General features: G+C 39.4%; 1 protein-coding gene across 1 annotated transcript; it reads right to left on the bottom strand.

Annotated features, from left to right (window-relative positions):
* Positions 1 to 5,730: 5,730 nt before the first annotated feature.
* LOC133329534 (PAX-interacting protein 1) lies at positions 5,731 to 18,157 on the bottom strand. The gene is made up of 11 exons (XM_061538010.1): positions 18,082 to 18,157; positions 16,382 to 17,794; positions 14,768 to 16,318; positions 14,346 to 14,575; positions 13,994 to 14,228; positions 12,088 to 13,690; positions 10,716 to 10,936; positions 10,268 to 10,352; positions 9,146 to 10,168; positions 6,434 to 6,656; positions 5,731 to 6,367 (listed from the first exon to the last, which is right to left on the bottom strand). The coding sequence occupies exons 1-11, from the start codon at positions 18,154 to 18,156 to the stop codon at positions 5,731 to 5,733; spliced, it is 7,296 nt and encodes a 2,431-aa protein (XP_061393994.1). The 5' UTR covers position 18,157.
* Between the last annotated feature and the right edge of the window lie 1,106 nt (positions 18,158 to 19,263).

A 19,263-nucleotide genomic window follows, 5' to 3' on the forward strand; every position in this document is an offset into this window, starting at 1 on the left:
GATACCGTTCAATAACCTTTCGTTTAGGTTGGCGCTAAAAATTGCTCAGAGAAGTTCAATGACTTGGATTTTTTTTGCAAAATAAATTGCATTTATTATTAGAAATAATTATCAATTGCTGTGTGGGGATATACCCAGAACGATCGTGATCATGGTTAACGTGACTTCCGTTAGCAGCATTCATTGGCAACAAGGGATGGGGCTTTTGTTTCGAATGTTAAATAATTGATTTTGGTTTTCTATCTACTAAGGAGAAGACCTTCCCAAGGGTTTTCGAAGTTAAAAGAGTGGTCTTTACTATGAAGACCTTGATAATATATTTTGAAAAGATCTACAACTATAATAAACCTTAAAAAATATTTTCCTTAAAAATATTTTTTATAAATCCACGCCTTGGATAGAGAATTTATTTATCATTGTAAAATCAGCTAAAATGAGGGATGTATCAATGAGATTGGGACGTCCATAACACTCTTCCTACCCATTTTGATGTTTCGCATACATCGTCCTCTTTGATTGCCTTCATGCTTTTAAGTCGTCCTCCTGAAGTATTCTGGGCAACTTCAATGTCCATCAATCTCTCATGACTTGCTGAATTTTGCCTCCATTGATTTTTTATATATTCTCAAGAAACTTCGAAATTTGGAAGACAAGAACTTGTACCGTTACACATCTTTTTCATCTAACCGACTCTAGAGGTAGATTACATATCGCTATTGGAGAAGTTGAAAAATGATTTTCTGTTTGATAGATCTGCTTGTAAGTTAGTATATTCATACCTTTCTGATCGTATACAGTTTGTTTCTTTAAAGGGAGTTTCTTCTAGTCAACGGGTGTATAAGTAAGGGTGTTCCGGCTACTGGCTACAGTACATAAATTATATAGTAAACTGCATTGCTAGTCAGTATTGGCTTCCGTATTTGTATGCAGATGATATGCATTTATTCTTTAGGGATGGGTTAATTACAAATTTAGGGTCTGAAATTAATTGCACGCTAGACTGGAACACAATTACAAATTCCTCGTTTTACCTCTTTAATCTTTGAACGATCATTTACGTTTAGAGTTGCCCGTCTCTGGAACCATCATTTTGCGTATATTTTCGTAGCCTGCTACAATCTTCAAAAATAAGTACATTGCGTTTGCTATAAACCAAGATCAGTCTATAAGCATTTCTCAGACACCTCCCAGTTCATGACCCCAGAGTCGTCCATATTTGTGAGGCTTATGTCAATGACTTCACCTCTCACCCTATTTACAAACGTTGGTGTGTTGCCCCTATTACAAATTCTAAGATTATAGCTAAGTATAAACTCAAAAATGGACTCACCTCTCGTGTTGGTGTTACTGCTTGTGTTGGCGTCACATCCGACGCCAACACACATCTCCAGTATTCTCCAACCCCTTAAAAGGTGGTGGGATCCACACAGAGTTTACCATACCGCTTGACATCTTTTGGACCGCTACAGCTGCCAGTCTGCTACCTTCCCAAAGAGGGTCCAGGTTGTTAATTGTCTTTTTAAGGAAGTCCGCAGTCTCCTTAGTGCGACAATTAACAACCTTGACCCCTTTGTATAAGGAGGTGTGGCCAAACCGTAGGCTCTGTCGATCAATATCGTCGGATAGGACGATGTCTTTCAGATGGCTGTCGAACCAGCAACCATTTATCCTCGCTGATGATCCCGTCAGCGTCAGCTCGGTCCATAATTGCTACTGGCAGATCTTCCGGAACCTCTTTTGGAGCAGCAGAGTCGCTAAGCTTCGTTGTAGGTTTCTGGGCTACCTTCTTCGAAACAGCGTGTTTGGCTTCCACAACACAATCACCGCTCTTGGCAGGTTTCTCCTTCTGGCGCAAACGAAGCAGAGTTTTGTACAGCCGACGATTGCGTGGGTCTCTTTGCAGCAGGTTGTAGTTCCTCCGAGGACCTCATACTCTTGACAGCCGTGGGCTGTGGCCGAGATTTGGTGGTGGTTGTTGATGTTGTAGCAGTTTATATGAATTGTATATTTTCCTGTTTAAGTTTCCTCAAGTTCTGTCTCCAGATTTAGAAATGCAGCTACCTCCACTGGCTGTAACCACAGATCTTCCGGAGTGAGGTGAGTAGATTTGGCTGGACAATTGAATAAATCCAGTGTGGTATAAGGGCCAGTACCACGTGCTGGGCGGACATCCTGCACCTGGTCATCAATCCGTGCCCAATACGAATTGAGCCGATTGCACCATCCAGAACATAACTTGGCCAAAACTACTCTGGTTTGTCTGGGCAGCTGATGTTCTTCATCTGCTATGGGTTGGGGGGTGAGCTCCGAAGACGGCATTCACTTTGTAACCATTCAGCGCTGCGGCTACTGCATCTGTATGAATGCCATTCAGACCTGCTCGATAGGCAACTTGATCTAGGCAGGTTTCTCCTTCGACGCAAACGAATCAGAGCTTTGTACAGCCCCCGACTGCGTTGGTCTCTTTGCAGCAGGTTGTTGTTCCTCCGAGGACCTCATACTCTTGACAGCCGTGGGCTGTGGCTCCCTTTTGTATTGTTGGATCTCTCTCTCTAGATCATGCAAATCCTTCCTAACACGCCTGGGTGGGGGAGTCCTATCCACCATATGATGGTTTAGATGCTCGTCCCTGAAACACCCGAGCAGGTACTGCAACGAAAGCATATTGCTGACGTTTGGGAAAGATCTTCGTCTCCTCATGAAGATGGTCCACTGGTGTCATGAGGAGGCACCCGGTCGCTGTCCTCAGAGCGGCATTCTGACAGGTCTGAATACTTCTCCATTGCGTATCACTAGAATTCGCAGACCACACTGGAACCGCATAGCTAGCCACAGACCGACCTATCGCTTTGTAAGAGGTCAACAAGGTTTCCTTATCTGCGCCCCAAGTGCTGCCGGCAAGCGACTTGAGGACCTTGTTCCTACTTTTCAACTTATCGCAGATAGCTGTGGTTTGCGCGGACGATTTGAACATGCTGTCGAATGTGACCTCGAGTATTTTGGGGTAGTTGGTGGTCGGAATTGTATGCCCCTCGACCTGCACAAACAAAACCCCGGACCGTGGTGATCTTAGTACAGGGTCGGGGGAACCTATCAATCAAGAAGTCCCTCTCAATATCGTTTGGATAGTTCCTGGACAACTTCCGGATAAATTTGAGGTTCCTCTTGATTAAAAGGAACACCTTTCCCGTGATGGAGTCGCTGTCCCGTCCGACGTATCGGTTGCAGTAGTCAACTGTTCTCTGGTACATCTTCTTGGCAGCGATCTCCTTGGCATCGACATGCCTAGTAGTTACTGGTACTGATGAATCATCCATCTTATCGACGGAGTTCTCATCAGTACCAGTATCCGTTTCGACAGCCAACTGCCTGATTAGTCTCGCAACATCACCACAGGCCCTGGAATGTAATTATGTAATGTAATTATTAGGCTGGTAACAGCTCTGCATTCTTTGTATGAAATAAAATAAATAAATCCAAGCCTTGTGTAGGTCCTTGAAAATATAAAAAAATAAAACTCCTCAATTTTGTAATCTTTACAAAATATACATTTTTTGTTGTATTTTTGTTTTTGTTGTTTTTTTTAATATAATTTCTTTTCGTTTTTATAAATAATTGCAATTAAATTTTAAGTACCAACTAATAATTATTATGAATAAACTTAAACTTATGGATATTCTAAATTAAATCGTATACGATAAGAAGGAGAATAAGAAGAAAAAAACGAAAATCAAAATAATAATAATAATAAGAATCTATGGGAAATTATATTGAAAATTCATGAATATAATTTTGTGATTTTTTTTTTTTTGTCTTAAATATTAGATTAGAAATTTGTAATTTACAAGCGTATTCCAAGGGTGATTTTAACCTAAATGGTTTATATTTTAGAAATTTTTAGTTTTTTTTTTTTTTTTTTTTTTTTTTTGTAAATAAATTGGTGTTATTCGTTTTCTATGCAAAAAAAATGATCACGATTTACAAATATTGGGGTTTTTCACGTTCTAAAAAATATATATTTTTTATATAAGCGGTATACAATATATACATTATAAAGTTTTTTTTATTTAATTACAGTTTGGGGTTTTATTCATTTAATTTATTTTTGGGTTTTGAGTGGCGTTGTGGTGAGTGTGTGTGGTTTTGCGGCAGGAGTCTCTCTGTGGTCTGAAAAGCGATTTGGTTGGTGGTGGTATAGAAGGGGTTCCAAAGTGAAATTTTAGACTTTAATTGCAAGATAATTCAAAGATTAATTTTTCACAAAAAAATAAATTTTTTATTAAAAAAATAATTTTTTTATAAAAAAATAATTTTTTATAAAATAATTTTTTTATAAAAAAATAATTTTTTATAAAAAAATAATTTTTTATAAAATAATTTTTTATATATAAAAAAATAATTTTTTATAAAAAAATAATTTTATAAAAAATAATTTAAATAAAAATAATTTTTTTAAAGGGATCCAAAGTGAAATTTAAGAACTTAATTGGAAGATTTTCTTTTACAAAAAAAAAAATAAAATAAAATTTTAAAAATAATTCAAAAATGTATTTTTTAAAAAGAAATATTTTTTTTTTTGTTATAAAAAATTATTTGTTTTAGGTTATGTGGAGAAAATTTCAATTTAATAAAAAATATATATATATATTCTTCAGTTATTTAATTTATATTCGCACCTTGAAGTTTTATTAAAATTTATTTTTTTTTTATAACCTCATTTTTTAGGTTAGGTTGAGAAAAAATATCGTTATTCTATACAAAAAAAGAAAAAAAATTGAAAAAAATACACAATTAATGTATTTGAAAGAAAATACCATTTGTGTGTATATAATTGTTAAATTTTTGAAAAAAAAATAATTTTTCATAACCTAAAATTTTTTCCAGGTTATGTGGAGGAAAAATTCAATTTTCCATTGGAAATTTAAAAAAAAATATATTTAATATTTTCTCTAGTTACAGAATATTTCAAATATTTTGTATTAAAGATTACCAATTGAAATATTAAAAAAAGAAAACAATTTAGTCAAAATCCAAAAAGTGAGGTTAGGACAGGTTTTTGGGGCCATAACCAAAAAAGTGAGGTTATGTTTTTTGCCTTTCGAAGTTTTTATAAAGAAAAATATTGCTTCCCAATAATGAATCCATGTAAGCTATTATTTAGTATTCCAATTTTCCAGTTTATATAGCTCAAAATTAATGTTTTTGGGGCAAAACCACTAAAAAGTGAGGTTATAAAAAATCATAACCTAACTTTTAATTTATTTTAACAACAAATCATAATTATTATAAAAAAATCCTTGTATCCATGTAACCATAGTTATTGTTAATTCATTATTTCATTGGAAATTTTTTCCAGACAAGTTGTCTGGGGTCAAACCCAAAAAAGGCAGGTTATTTTTCAACTTCTGAAAAATACTATATTTTTTTGGGCTACTAGGAACAAATTAATATTTTTCTTTTCATAGTTTTTTTTTTGTTTTTGTTTTCTTTGAAAAAATTCATACAAAATAAAAAATATCTTGCATTAAAAAAATTAATCCTCTCCCACGATTCCACCTAAAACAATGATTCCGAACCATCTTCCAATAATGTATCCATTAAATCCATATACCTTTGGAAATCATCATAGACTTGAATGTCATTGGGTAGCAATGAACCACCTCTAACACCACCACAACCAGCAGCACCACCTCCCCCGCCGTCTCCTCCACCTCCACCTCTCATTAAAGGCTATTTAGATGTTTTTGTTACACCACTACCGCCGCTGCTGCTGGTAAGATTCGAATAATTATTATTATTGTTATTATACAAATACGGTATAATATTTGGTTCAATTTCCAATTGTTGTTTGAGTATCGAACTCATCACGAACTCCGTCGATACAATCGGACATTTCGGGTTACCGAAACGTGTCAAATCTACACACAAATGCATATCATTGGGGCAGGTGACAATGATGTAGGCATTTGGTGATTGTGAATGCATCTCCGCAATAGCTTGGCCCGTACGACGTTTCTCTTCAACCTTACCACCCGATGATTCAATCATCCGAACAATTTCCGAACGTGCCGGAAAAACATCGGGCGTTACAAAGAAATAACGGCCCGCAAAAAGTGTTGAACGTGTTGTCGATTGCAGTACCGTATCCAAATGGAATTTTAAATTTTCATCGACTGGTATATATTCGATACGATACGGATCGGGTGGTAGAAATTTACCCGCTTTGGCACTTTCCACCAACCACTGGGATTTCAGAACATAATCGACATGGCAGACAGCTTGTATTAGTTTACAGGTACGACTTTCGCGTGTCATTACGAGATAGGTGGCATCGGCGGGATTGTCAACAACAATGCCACCCAGGGAGCTGTAAAATAAGATGGAATAATTTATTAGTATTTCTTTTGAGGTTATTTATTTAAGTCCAACTTACACAACAGCCTTTTTAAGCGATTCCGGATCGGCAACTTGTGAAAACAAAACCTTGGGCGGTTTGGCCGTTTGTGGATACTCAACACAGAGTATGGTTTCAGGTATCTCTTCTTGATATGGTGAAATTTTCTGACGCTTAGCCTTTTCATAATATGGATCGGCTAAATAGCGTTTAACACGTTCGTGAGCTTCTTGGGTTAGGTTGATGGGTGCCTTCCAGGCAGCTGAAAAAAATAAGAAATTTGGTGAATTAAAAAAATCTGAAAGAAAAAAATTCTGAAAATTCAAAAAATTTTGGGAGGTTCGGTCATACAGGGGTACTCTAAAAATTGGACCCATATTGATTTATTTTTGTAGGTTGACAATGAGAATCCAAAATATCCAAAAACTGCAATTTCGGTTTAAAAATTTGCGAAAATATCGAATAATGGGGGTAGCGATATATGGAGGGTACCCCGAAACTTGGATCAATATCGATCATTTTTTGCAGGAAGATTGTCCAATGAGAACACAAAATATAAAATTACAACCATTTTGACTGAAAAACATGCCAAATATCCGGAAAAAAGGAATTTTCGGAGGTTCCGTTCTATGGGAGCTAACCTAAAAATTTGACCAATATTGATAATTTTTGGTAGGAAATTTTTTTACCCAATGAGAACCCAATATGCAAAATTATAGCCATTTCGGTTGGAAAAACGTGCCCAAGATCCCAAAAATAAGGAATTTGGAGAGGTTCCGTTATAACCGATCTAACCTAAAAATTTGACTAATTTTAATCATGTTATGTAGGAAGATTAACACCCATTAAGTATTCAAAATACCAAATAACAGCCATTTCAGTTTTAAACACGTACCCAACATCTGAAAAAAACCGACGTTGGCGAGGTTCCGTTATATGGGAGCTACCCTAGAAAGTGTACCAATATTAATCATTTTTGGAAGGAAGATTTACTACCCAACAAATACTCAAAATACCAAATTACAGCCATTTCGGATTGAAAAACAAATCTCCCGAAAATACTAAAATATGGGAGGTTCCGTTATATGGGATCTGCCCAACAAAATGGACCAATATTAACAATTTTTCGTAGGAAGATTTCCTACTCAATGATTACCCAAAATACTAAATTACAGCCATTTTGGTTGAAAAACTTGCCTCAAAATACAGAAATTGGGAAATCAAATTTTAGGTTATGTTCAAGGGTTGAAAAGTTAACAAAGATATCGGTTATATGTCATCAGAGAATAAAAAAAATGTATGTTAGCCTCCACCAAACAAAATTAGAAGTACATATGTAAAAAACTGTAACTGCCGATGTTTTGAAAAGGTTAATATTTTATGTTCGTTGATTGGCTTTGCCGGTATGCTGGCGTTTTGCGCGGCTAAAGCTCGCCGGATGAGGGGTGGTTCTTGCCAACCAATAAACGATACGGCTGTACAAAAAAAAAATAAATCATACCGGGCTTTTAATTGAAATAAATTAATGAAATTTTGGGAAACCCGAAATATGCCAGAAAAAGAAAATGAAGAAAAAAATATAAAAAAATAATGCTTGTAATTTAACTACACCAACCTATAAGTATAGAAACAGTTGTTCCCCGACGGTTAACCTGCCGAGGAAACTCCCACCCACCGAGATTCCTTCTCGCCATGACACATTTTTGTGTCCCTAATCTGACCTACCCCTTCCTCTCCTTTACCACATCCCTACCACCCGCCTAAAATATTCTTCACACCAAATACATTTCAATTTATTTACAGAAAATTATATCATTAATTACCATATTTTTTTCTCCACTATTTTCAGGGTAATCTTCCCCAAAGCTCGCGTATGGTATGTTCGTAAGTATATAGTAGCCTTTTTTAATACATTCCAGTATTTTTATATTTTCTAATTTCTTTTTTTTTTTTTGTGTTTCAAATATACAGAAAGAGGCAACCAAGGCGTGTCTGCCTTTACACTTCAAAGGCTGTCTATGTTGGTGGTCCCTAATCCTGGCCTGAGCTCAACCCCGAATTAGAACAATAAAAAACAACAGGTGACCACAATTGATATAAAGAAAATGCACTTGTTCACCCTTTAACTTTGTTCATTTTTTTTTTATAGCAAGATCAGTTTTGGAATATATCAAATTCGAAGCTGGTCGTCCGTCTGTCCGTCCGGCGTTCAAAGTATGTAGTCGCTTTGGCAAGATACCTGGGCATGCCGGACTGGTCATGCCATAAAGTGCTGATTCTCCCTCGTTGGATTGGATGTGCGATGCTGTGGCTCCTGATATTTCTTTTTAATTTTATTTTAAGCAAAATTAATTTTCAAATGTTTAATATTTTCATGCACCTTCAATTGGTTTCTGTTTGTATTGTATTGCTGTTTTGTGTTGTCTTTCAAATTCAAAAACAATATTCCACAATAAAAAAGTTCGAATTGAAATTTAAAAAAGAGGTATTTTCTTCACTCCAATCAGGGCCACACAACCAATCTTCATCAAAGGTCAAATCAAAAAGGAACGAAATTTATCCATTTCGTAAGGAAGAAAAACTCCTGTCATCATCTTTTATTCTTTTGTTTATACTTTCTTCCAATTCTCTCAGTCGTGTTTTGTTTGACATTATTCACAAACATATGGTTTGACTATTGTGAATGATTGTAAATATGCATGCTTCTTCTTATTTTCAATAGCAAACAGAGGCGCACCCCACAAAACTTACCCATTAGATGTGGCACCAGACCATAATCAATACGGAATGGCGGTTGTATGGTAAACTGTTGATATTTTTGATTATCGTATTGGGACATGGAACTTAAATTTCCAATGGTTATATCACTTAACCACAACGTGTTGACAATGGGTATATTCCATTCTTTGGCGGCGTTATACATTTCCCCCTCCAGCTTTTTGCACACCAATACCGTATTCATTTTCGACAGGTATGACGTATAGATTGCCCCGCATTCTTGGACCATTTGTTTAATACGATGTTCCTCTTCCGGTTCGAAACCGTTTGAGGCAATTATATGCCGTTCCAAGGGTTTCTGATGACCAAATTGACTGGGAAAGGGTAAATGTAGGGGTTGCCAAGGTGGCAGCAGCTGCTTTTTGAGGCAGATATCACTTAGCCAATAGGCTGTTATGCATCGTTTCGATTCACGCAGTGCCTGCATAACGACACCGTGACGTTGGGTACGACACAGAACATGGGTGACACGCGGACAATAGACCTTTTCAATATCACCACCAAATTGTCGTATCGTTTCCATCCAAATGGGTAACTCTTCACCATCGGTTTCTTCATACTCTTCGACAATGTAAAAGGTGCAACCGACCAAAAAGAGATCGGGAGGTAGTTTTAAATTGGGATTGTGACCATAATATTGTGGCCTTTGGGGTATGGGGATTTGAGCAACACGACCCTGTTGAATATAACCGGCTGGGGTCATTATCCCCTGGCCATGACCATGGCCATGCAATTGTCCAGGAGCTGCAACAATCTGCTGCTGCTGTACTGTACCACCAGCTCCACCACCGGCTGTTACTATCAGCTGTTGTTGGACAATTTGCTGGGGTTGTCCTGGTACACCAGCGGCAATAATATTGTTGGCAGCTACTGGACCGCCGACCGTTGACATTTGACTTTGCAGAATGGGTCGGCGCATTTGCTGTTGTTGTTGCTGCTGCTGTTGTAGGAGCAGCAATTCCTGTTGGCTACGAACTACTCCCACAACACCACCAGGCGCAACACCAACTTGCTGTTGGCTAATTATTTGATTGACTGGTCCCGCTGCTGCATTGGCATGGATGGGAGATGGAGGAGGGGGTTGTTGTTGCATATTGGCATTGTGTTGTTGGGTCATTAGGCGTAATGTCCCAGCGGCACTGGCTTCCATTGTTTGCTGGCCAGCAGCAGTACCACCACCAATGACACCACCAGCTGATGCTTGGATACCACCGGTATTAAGGAGTTGTTGTTGACCAGCTGAGGACAATTGTTGTTGTGGTTGTTGCTGTTGATTCATGAGAATGTGTTGTTGTTGTTGTGGTCCGGCCACAACAACTTGGGTTTGTTGTATAATTTGTGGTTGTTGCTGTAATTGGGGATGTTGCTGTTGAAGCTGTTGTTGTTGCTGCTGTTTGGCGGCCAATACCTGTTGATGCTGCTGTTGTTGTTGTAATTGACCCGTGTTGGGATCTTGTATCATTTGTATCATCGATTGTTGCTGCTGCAATTGCTGTTGTTGTTGTACCACCTGTTGCTGTTGATTTGGCTGTTGTTGTTGCTGCTGTTGGACCCGACTATTTAACATTTTGGCCAGGGCCGTTTTGGTATTCAAATTCATTTGTTGTTGTTGGGTCTGGGGCATATTAACCTGCTGCTGCTGTTGCTGTTGCATTTGGGCCTCGCCAACAACACCACCACCGACGGATGATGGTATGCCCTGATTTGTCATTACCACAGTTTGTGGGGCTAATGTTGTAATGATATTTCCAGAATTTTGAAGAGCTATTTATTGGAGAAAAAAAATTACAAGAAAAGAAAAAAAAGAGAACATACAACACGATATCTTAGTTAAAAATTCGGATTTCTTCGGGTATTCATTTTATTCTTTTAACCAAAAAAAAAAAAACAATCAAAAATAAAAATCGATTTAAAAGCGTGCCCAAAATCTCCAAAATACCGAAATTTGGAAAGTCCGTTCTATGGGAACTACCCTAAAAAGTGACCCAATATTAAAAAAAAATACCAAATTGCAGCCATTTCGCTTTGAGAAACCTGCCGAATCTCCCAAAATAACGAAATTGAGGAGGTTCCTTTATATGGGGAGCTAACCTAAAAAAATTTAATAATTTTTGAGAAACCTGTCGAATCTCCCAAAATAACGAAATTGAGGAGGTTCCGTTATATGGGGAGCAAACCTAAAAAAATTTAATAATGCCGATAATTGTTGATAATGAAGATTTGCTACTCAATTAGAACACAAAATACCAAATTACAGTCATTTGAAAAACATGCCCAAGATCTGTTAAATAGAAGTTGGGAAGGCCTTGAAAAAATATTCTTTAAAAAATCTACGCCTTGATTAGGTCTTGAAAAAAATGTTGATTAGGCCTTAAAAATATTTATTAAAAAATCTACGCCCTGATTAGGCCTTGAAAAAATACCAAATTACAGTCATTTCTATTTGAAAAACATGCCCAAGATCTGTTAAATAGAAGTTGGGAAGGCCTTGAAAAATAGCAAATTTCAGTTATTTCGGTTTGAAAAACATGCCCACGATCTGTTAAATAGAAGTTGGGAAGGCCTTGAAAAAATATTTAAAAAATGTTCGCCTTGAAAAGGCCTTCTTTAAAAATTCTACACCCTGATTAGGTCTTGAAAAATTAGTCATTTAAAAAATCTACGCCTTGTTTAGGCCTTGAAAAAATATTCTTTAAAAAATCTACGCCCTGATAAGGCCTTGAAAAAATAGTCTTTTAAAAAAATCTACGCCTTGTGTAGGCCTTGAAAAAATAAATAAAATCTACCTTAAAATGTGGGCCAATATTGATATATTTGGTAAGAGCGCAGGCTGGATGCGCCCATTCTCGGCGATAATAGGTGTGTTCGTAACTCATAAAAAATAAGATTAAATTAAAAAAAAATAAATTTCTTACCTTGACCACCACCACCCTGCATTGCTTGACCTTGACCTCCAACCATTTGATTGGTTACCACCGTTTGCTGCTGCTGAGGCTGTTGGATAATTGTTTGCTGTTCGATAACCTGGCCACCGGGACCGGTAATAACTTGTACAGTTTGATGGCCAGGTTTTTGACTAATAATTTGTTGCTGGACCACCTGTTGTTGTTGAGCCGCTTGTTGTTGCTGTTGTTGTTGCAATTGAACACGTAATTGTTGCCGTTGTAGCAGGATTTGTTGTTGATTGGGATCATTGGGATTGAACATTTGTTGTTGTTGTTGCTGCTGCTGTAATTGTTGTTGTTGTGCTCCGACCGTGCTAATTTGTTGCTGAGTGGCAATGGGCGTTAAACCTGGTGCCCTACCCGCCGTTCGCACTACAACTTGCCGCTGTTGTTGTTGCAGCCATTGTATCTGTTGTTGCTGCGTCAGTCCTGCGGGCATTTGTGACTGGACAATGATGTGTTGCGTTGTGGGTCCCTGCATTGGCCTTGGTGGTGTACCCAATGTACTGGCGGCCACAACATTTGGTGCCCCCGGCGGTCTTGGTGGATAGGCAACCTGTTGCCGCACCATTACCCGTTGTTTACTCTGCTGCAATTTCGAAATGTATTCCGCTTTTTTAATCGGATCCAAGGACATGAAATGGGCATGAGTTTTATCATCGAGCTGGATTAGTTGTCGTTGAGGTTGAGCGCCGGGGGGAAGACCGGCTGCCTGGCCGGGCCATTGACCCGGTGTGGTGGGACGTATGGAACGTATAAATTGTTGTTGTTGCTGCGGCTGTTGAGGTTGCTGTTGTTGTTGCGGCGGTATGATTTGTTGTATTTGTGATTGTTGGCCTTGTAGGGGAGATTGTAGGCCGCCGCCGCCACTTGAATTGGGTGTACCCGGCGCCGGACTTTGTGGTGACCAATGAGGTTGTTGTTGCTGCTGCTGTTGTTGCTGTTGATGTTGTGGTGAGGTGGCTTGTTGTATTAATATTTGTTGTTGTTGTTGCTGGGGTGATTGAGGCGGTGGTGTTTGTTGAGGCATCCGCTGACCCTGCGGCTGTTGCTGCTGCTGAATGAGCACTGTTTGTTGTATGGTGGGTTGTTGTTGTAAAATAATTTGTTGTTGATGCTGTGGCGATTGAATTATTTGTTGCTGCTGCTGTTGAGAATCTATTATTTGCTGTTGTTGCTGGATTTGCATTTGTTGTTGCTGCTGCTGCTGTTTTTGCTGTTGCACCAAAATTTGTTGTTGCTGCTGCTGTTGTGGACTTTGTAAAATCGTCTGGCTGCCACTCAAAATATGTTGTTGTGGTATTGTTTGTTGTATTATGATCTGTTGCTGTTGTTGTTGCCCCGGATGCTGGGGACTTTGCTGTAGAATTTGTTGTTGTACAATTTGCTGCTGTGCAGGACCTGTTTGTTGTTGCTGCTGCTGACCCACAACAATTGCATTGGATTGCTGTTGTTGCTGTTGCAATTGGGCTTTTTGTTGAAACTGCAATTGTTGTTGTTGCTGCTGTAAATATTGCAACCTTTGCGGATTATTGATAATTTGTTGATTGATAACAATTTGTTGTTGTTGCTGCTGTTGTGGATGAGGAGTTTGATGCTGAATTTGTTGTTGTTGTTGGGGTGAAGCATTGGGCGCCACTTGGTGCTGCTGCAAAAGTATTCTCTGCTGCTGCTGCTGTGGGGATGCTTGAATTACATTGCCCTCCAAATCCATGACCTGTTGCTGATGTACAATTGTCTGCTGTTGTTGGGGTCTCTGCCCATACATTGGAGGGGGTTGTTGTTGTTGCTGCTGTTTCATCATTTGATTTGGACTTTGGGCAATTTGTTGGACAATTTGTGTCTGCTGTTGTTGAGGTTGGGGTTGTTGTCCTACCACCGTTTGCATTTGCTGCTGCTGAGGCTGTTGGAGTTGTTGTTGTTGCCCCGCGGCTGCCGCTGCCTGCTGTTGTTGCAATTGTTGTTGCTGCTGCTGTTGCATTGCCGTAACATTTGTCTGATTCACAATAAAGAAATTCTGATTCTGTTGATTTTGTGTTAATATTTGTTGTTGTTGTTGCAGACTTAATTGATTAAATTGTTGTTGGCTAATAATATATTTGGGTTTATTTGGTTGACCACCACCACCACCAGGGGGTACCGGTGGCTGAGGAGAAGGTGTTACCGCGGTGTTAGTATTACCCGCTGTGTTAAGGACCACCTGTTGCTGTAATTGTCCCCCTGTCACTTGTTGTTGCTGTTGAGTATTTTGAATTTGTAGTTGTTGTTGTTGCTGCTGTTGCAACTGAGCCTGTCTTTGCTGTAATATTTGTTGCTGTTGTTGTTGTTGTGCGTTAGATGTTTGAAATGTGGTGGTGGTACCGGGGGCCGGTTGTATGGTCTGTTGGATAATACGAACCCCACCGCCGACTCCCGCCTGAGTTTGCTGTTGTGTCTGTATTAATTGTTGTTGCTGCTGCTGTTGCAGAATTAATTGCTGTTGTTGCTGACGTTGCTCCTGCTGCTGGGGTGAGGTACCCACAAATTGCATTTGTTGTTGTTGGTGAGTGGGGGATTGTTGGACAACTTGTTGTTGTTGCTGCTGGACAACTTGTTGCTGTTGTATTTGTTGTTGTTGTTGCGGGTTACCTATTATGGTCTGCTGTATTGCCTGTTGCTGCTGTGGCGACACCATTCCCGTTTTTTGTTGTATAATTTGTTGCTGTGCCGCTTGCTGTTGTTGTTGTAATTGCACCATTTGTTGTTGTTTTTGTTGCACATTCACCATATGACTTTGTATAATTTGTTGGCCCTGAACTGTGGCCGTATTGATGACCTGCCGTTGTTGGCCCACAACACCACCACCACCAACAACAACATTTGGATTGGAATTGGAATTGTTAAGTAGTTGTTGTTGTTGTTGCTGAGATTGTTGTTGAGGTTGTTGCTGCGGCTGCTGCTGCTGTGGTGAAGGTTGCTGCGGCTGTTGGGACTGAGCTTGGGTTTGTTGTTGCTGCTGCTGTTGTTGTTGTTGCTGTTGCAATTGTTGCTGCTGCTGTAATTGCTGTTGTTGTTTCATTTGTTGCGTTCTCATTATCAGCGATTCATGATTGGGACTGGGTGCCGAACGACTTAGAATTTGAGCCACCTGTACCGGATCGGTGGGATCTATCGGCTTATGACTTGAAATTTGCATTTTCGTTTGCTGCTGCTGCTGTTGCATGCTGGGAGATGGTGGAGCCGGTGAGGCTCTATGTTGTGGAGATTGTTGTTGCTGTTGTTGTTGTTGCTGCTGCATTTGTTGCATTTGTAATTGAACACGCTGGGGCTGCTGGAAGGGTTGCGGAGACATCATGTGCTGGGGAGATTGCTGCTGTTGTCTCTGTTGCTGCTGCTGTTGTTGTTGCGATTGTCTTACTTGTTGCAATTGTTGGCGCAATTGTTGCTGTTGCTGTTGTTGTTGTTGCTGGGTAGCAGCCATGCCAGGTGATTGTGGTGGCGGGGGTGGTGTCATTTGTGGTGCTGGCGACTGCAGCTGGCGGGGTGAGGGATGTTGTTGCATACGCGGTGATTGTTGTTGCTGTTGTTGTAGCATTTGTTGTTGCTGTTGAGCCTGTTGCTGCATTTGTAATTGTTGTTGCAATTGCTGTTGTTGCTGCACCAATTGCTGCTGCTGTTGTTGTATTTGCCGCTGCAGCGCCTGTTGCTGGGGTGTCAAACTTTGTCCACTTTGTATTTGCTGTTGTAATTGCATTTGTTGTTGTTGCAAAATGTGCTGCTGCCTAAGGATGTGTTGATTGAGCATTTGTGGCGACATGGTAATAGTCTGCTGCTGCGTTTGGGGACTAGGCTGTTGTTGTATCACTTGACCCACCCCCGATTGTTGCTGATTCATCGTCGTCGGGGTGGTGTTGTTGGAGGGAGACATTTGTATTTGAGAGATGTGTTGCGGCGACTGGCCAGGTGGTTGTGGTGTGGTCGAAGGTTGTGGTGTCCGTGGGGCCTGTGGTGTTTGACGACCACTAATCGGTTGCGGTGTGCGTGGAGGTTGTGGTGTACCCGGCTGGGGGGTTGGTGTCCTCGAGTCGGGATTGCTAGAGGTGGGGGTACGTGGAGGCTGTGGCATAAATTGTTGTTGTTGTGATTGTGCCTGGTTGGGTGATTGTAGGGGTTGCAAGGGTTGTTGTTGGGCATGTTGTTGAACATGTTGCTGTTGCTGCTGCTGCAGGTTAACATTTGGTATAATTTTTTGTTGCAAAATAATTTGCTGAGGTGGTCCACCGGCCATACCCGGTGTGGTAATGGCACTTGTTGTTGTACCTGCTGTTACCGTCTGCTGCTGTGAAACTTGTGATGTTTGCATGAGATGTTGTTGTTGCAACATTTGTTGTTGTTGCTGTTGTTGTTGTTGCTGATTAACACTACGTGGCCGCACAAACACAATTTGTGATTGTTGTTGTGGCTGCTGGTGGTGTTGTGGTGAGGCAGCTGGAGCTGGAGGAGGAGGAGGTGGTGGTTGTGGCTGTGGTTGTTGTAATTGTAAATTGGTCGTTGTTATGGAATTATCCAAGGAGATATTACCTCCAAAAGGCGATGATGATGTTGACGTTGTTATTGTTGAGGCTGGTGGTATATCACTTTTTGCTGTTGTGGGTGTGGAAGAAGATGAGGTAGTTGTAGCTGCAACAAACGTGCCCGGTGTCGTTGGTGAGCAGGATGTTGATAGAGCTGATTGGGTTTGCTGTTGCTGCTGTTGTGGTTGTTGTTGTTGAGTTAGGGCAGTCTTATTGTTGTCTTTAGCAGCGGCAGCCGTGATTTGGACAGCTGCTGCCTGTAATTGCGATTTTATATTGGCTATACTTTGTGCAGCATCCAATGTTGAGACCGATGTCGATTCGGTGGCCTTATCTATGAGGGTATCATCATCAAAACCTAAAATATTGGATAAAGTTTGTTCAACTGAGGGCGGGACGACAGTTGATTGAGCTGTGGATTGTTGCTGCTGCTGTTGTTGTGGAGGTGGCTGTGGCTGAGACGCCTGTTGTGTGGCTACTGAAGGCGGGAGATTACTGGCATTCGTTGGCGTTGATGTAGTTGGTGTTGCTGGAGTTGGTGTTGTTACTACTTTATTGTTAGTTCCACTGGATGTGATGGATGCAGAGGCTGTCGCCGCTGATATTTGAGGTAATTTCGGTTTCTCGACAATTTTCAATAGCCGCGGATGATATCCATCACATGGTAATAATTTCTTTTGTTTCAAACAATCCAATACCCAATCGGGTGTAACAATGCTTATGGCACTTTTGGGTAAAGCAATAGCTTTCGCATACACGGGACCACCAGCCATACCGGCAATTAAATGACTATTATTACCGGTGAAATTAGTGGTGACCTGTGCCCCATTATATGTCAGCATGGCATATAAACGTTTACGATCCATGGCGGAGACATTAACAATTGCCACGGAAATATTTTTCATCAGACGATTAACACTGGGGTCAAAGGCTGCCGTGGACGCCAAACGACCCAATTTGACACTGTGTATTACCCATTGTTCGGTAACGGGTATCACTGTGTAGAGATCCAAACTCATAACCAATTCATCTTCCGGATAATTCGGAGCACATATTAAATGTGTAACCATATCGGTGAGAAAGGGTTTTTTCTGGGCACCGCCATTTTTTAGCAATTGGTCGATCTGCAATAAGAAAACAACAACAGCATATTAGAATAATATAAAATAAAAAAATATATATAAAATTTACGAAATTCCTTTGGAAATTGTGTAAATATTTTCCATGTGTCACCCTGTCTCAAAATTATAACATTTTAACCGCATTCATGCACAAGAACGAACACACACATTCACAGCAACAGCCTGACAACTGATTGTCAAAACTAAGCGCCTTTAATCATTAGAATTGGCTAAACCCCTCCAATTTTTTTTGTTTCTTTTTTTTTTGCCATTGGCCCTACTCTACTTACCTCCTCCTCTAGATTGCCCACAACAAAATAGCGTATATTTGTAAACAAATTTTCACTGATTTTTAAGTTTTCCATGATGATTTTCTGCTTCGTTTTATTTTCCGCTTTATTTTCACATTGATCAGCAAGCAAGCAACCAAAACGGGCAGGCAGACTTCTTTGTTGTTTTCTGTGTTAAATGGCTAAGCGCGAGCGTGTCTCTTCGTGTTTTTTTCTTGCTTTCCGCTGGGACACACAACACAGCAGCCCCACAAATTTAATCACACACAATTTTCACGTCGTTCGAATGCAATTAATGGCCAAATTTCATTTAATAACACAACAAGACAAGTTTATTTGTACTGTGCACATCTTTTTATAGCGTTAAACATAATTAAAATAAGGTATTTTTCGTTTATTTCGTGTCTGCTAAATCAAATTAAATCAAACCAAAAAAAGAACGCCACACACTGTACTAGGTGATTAGGGTGAGTTAGATCGTTTTTGTGACTCTCTCTCTCGCAAAACAATGTGTTGTCATTTCCGGATGAATGCTCATGTTAACATTTTGATGTGTTTTGATATTAAACAGCAGACGAAGGAAAGTTCATTTTTGGTTCCATTCAGTGAATAAATAGCTCATTGAACAAATATAAACAAAATAACATGGTACAATTATAAAAGGTAACAGCAAATCCCAGCTGATTTGATTCCAACGTAATACTAGTGTCAATATGCATTTGACAAATTATGTTTTTAAAAATCACCCAACAGGAAAATTGTGAACGCATACAATTTGAAATTGTTCTTTTTTAATGTGCTCCCGTATTCAATTTACTCAATCTGCCTGCTGGGAAAGTTTGAGGAAGCAAATCTTTCTTGAAGGAATTACTCGCTATTCCCAGCATTGTCATATGTGTTACACATATATATGGCAATGGCTCAATTAAAGGATAGATGTGGAAGCGATAGAAATATAAATTTGATAGATTTTCATTCATGTTTTTCAATTTTTATTTTGAGGATTCGAAAATATTTCATTTTCAAAATAAAAATAATTTGATGATAATTTCTTTGTTTGTTTACATTTTTCTGTCAAATGAGTTGACACTAGTAGAACTTACAACAACAAATTTCCATGTGGTTGTTGTATCGTTTTTTGTACAACAACACTTGCTGTTACCTTTTATTATTATACCATGA

The sequence above is a fragment of the Musca vetustissima genome, unplaced genomic scaffold, assembly GCF_032173495.1.
Source record: "Musca vetustissima isolate MV318-11 ecotype Yass unplaced genomic scaffold, APGP_CSIRO_Mvet_v1 utg1268, whole genome shotgun sequence".
NCBI lineage: Eukaryota > Metazoa > Arthropoda > Insecta > Diptera > Muscidae > Musca > Musca vetustissima.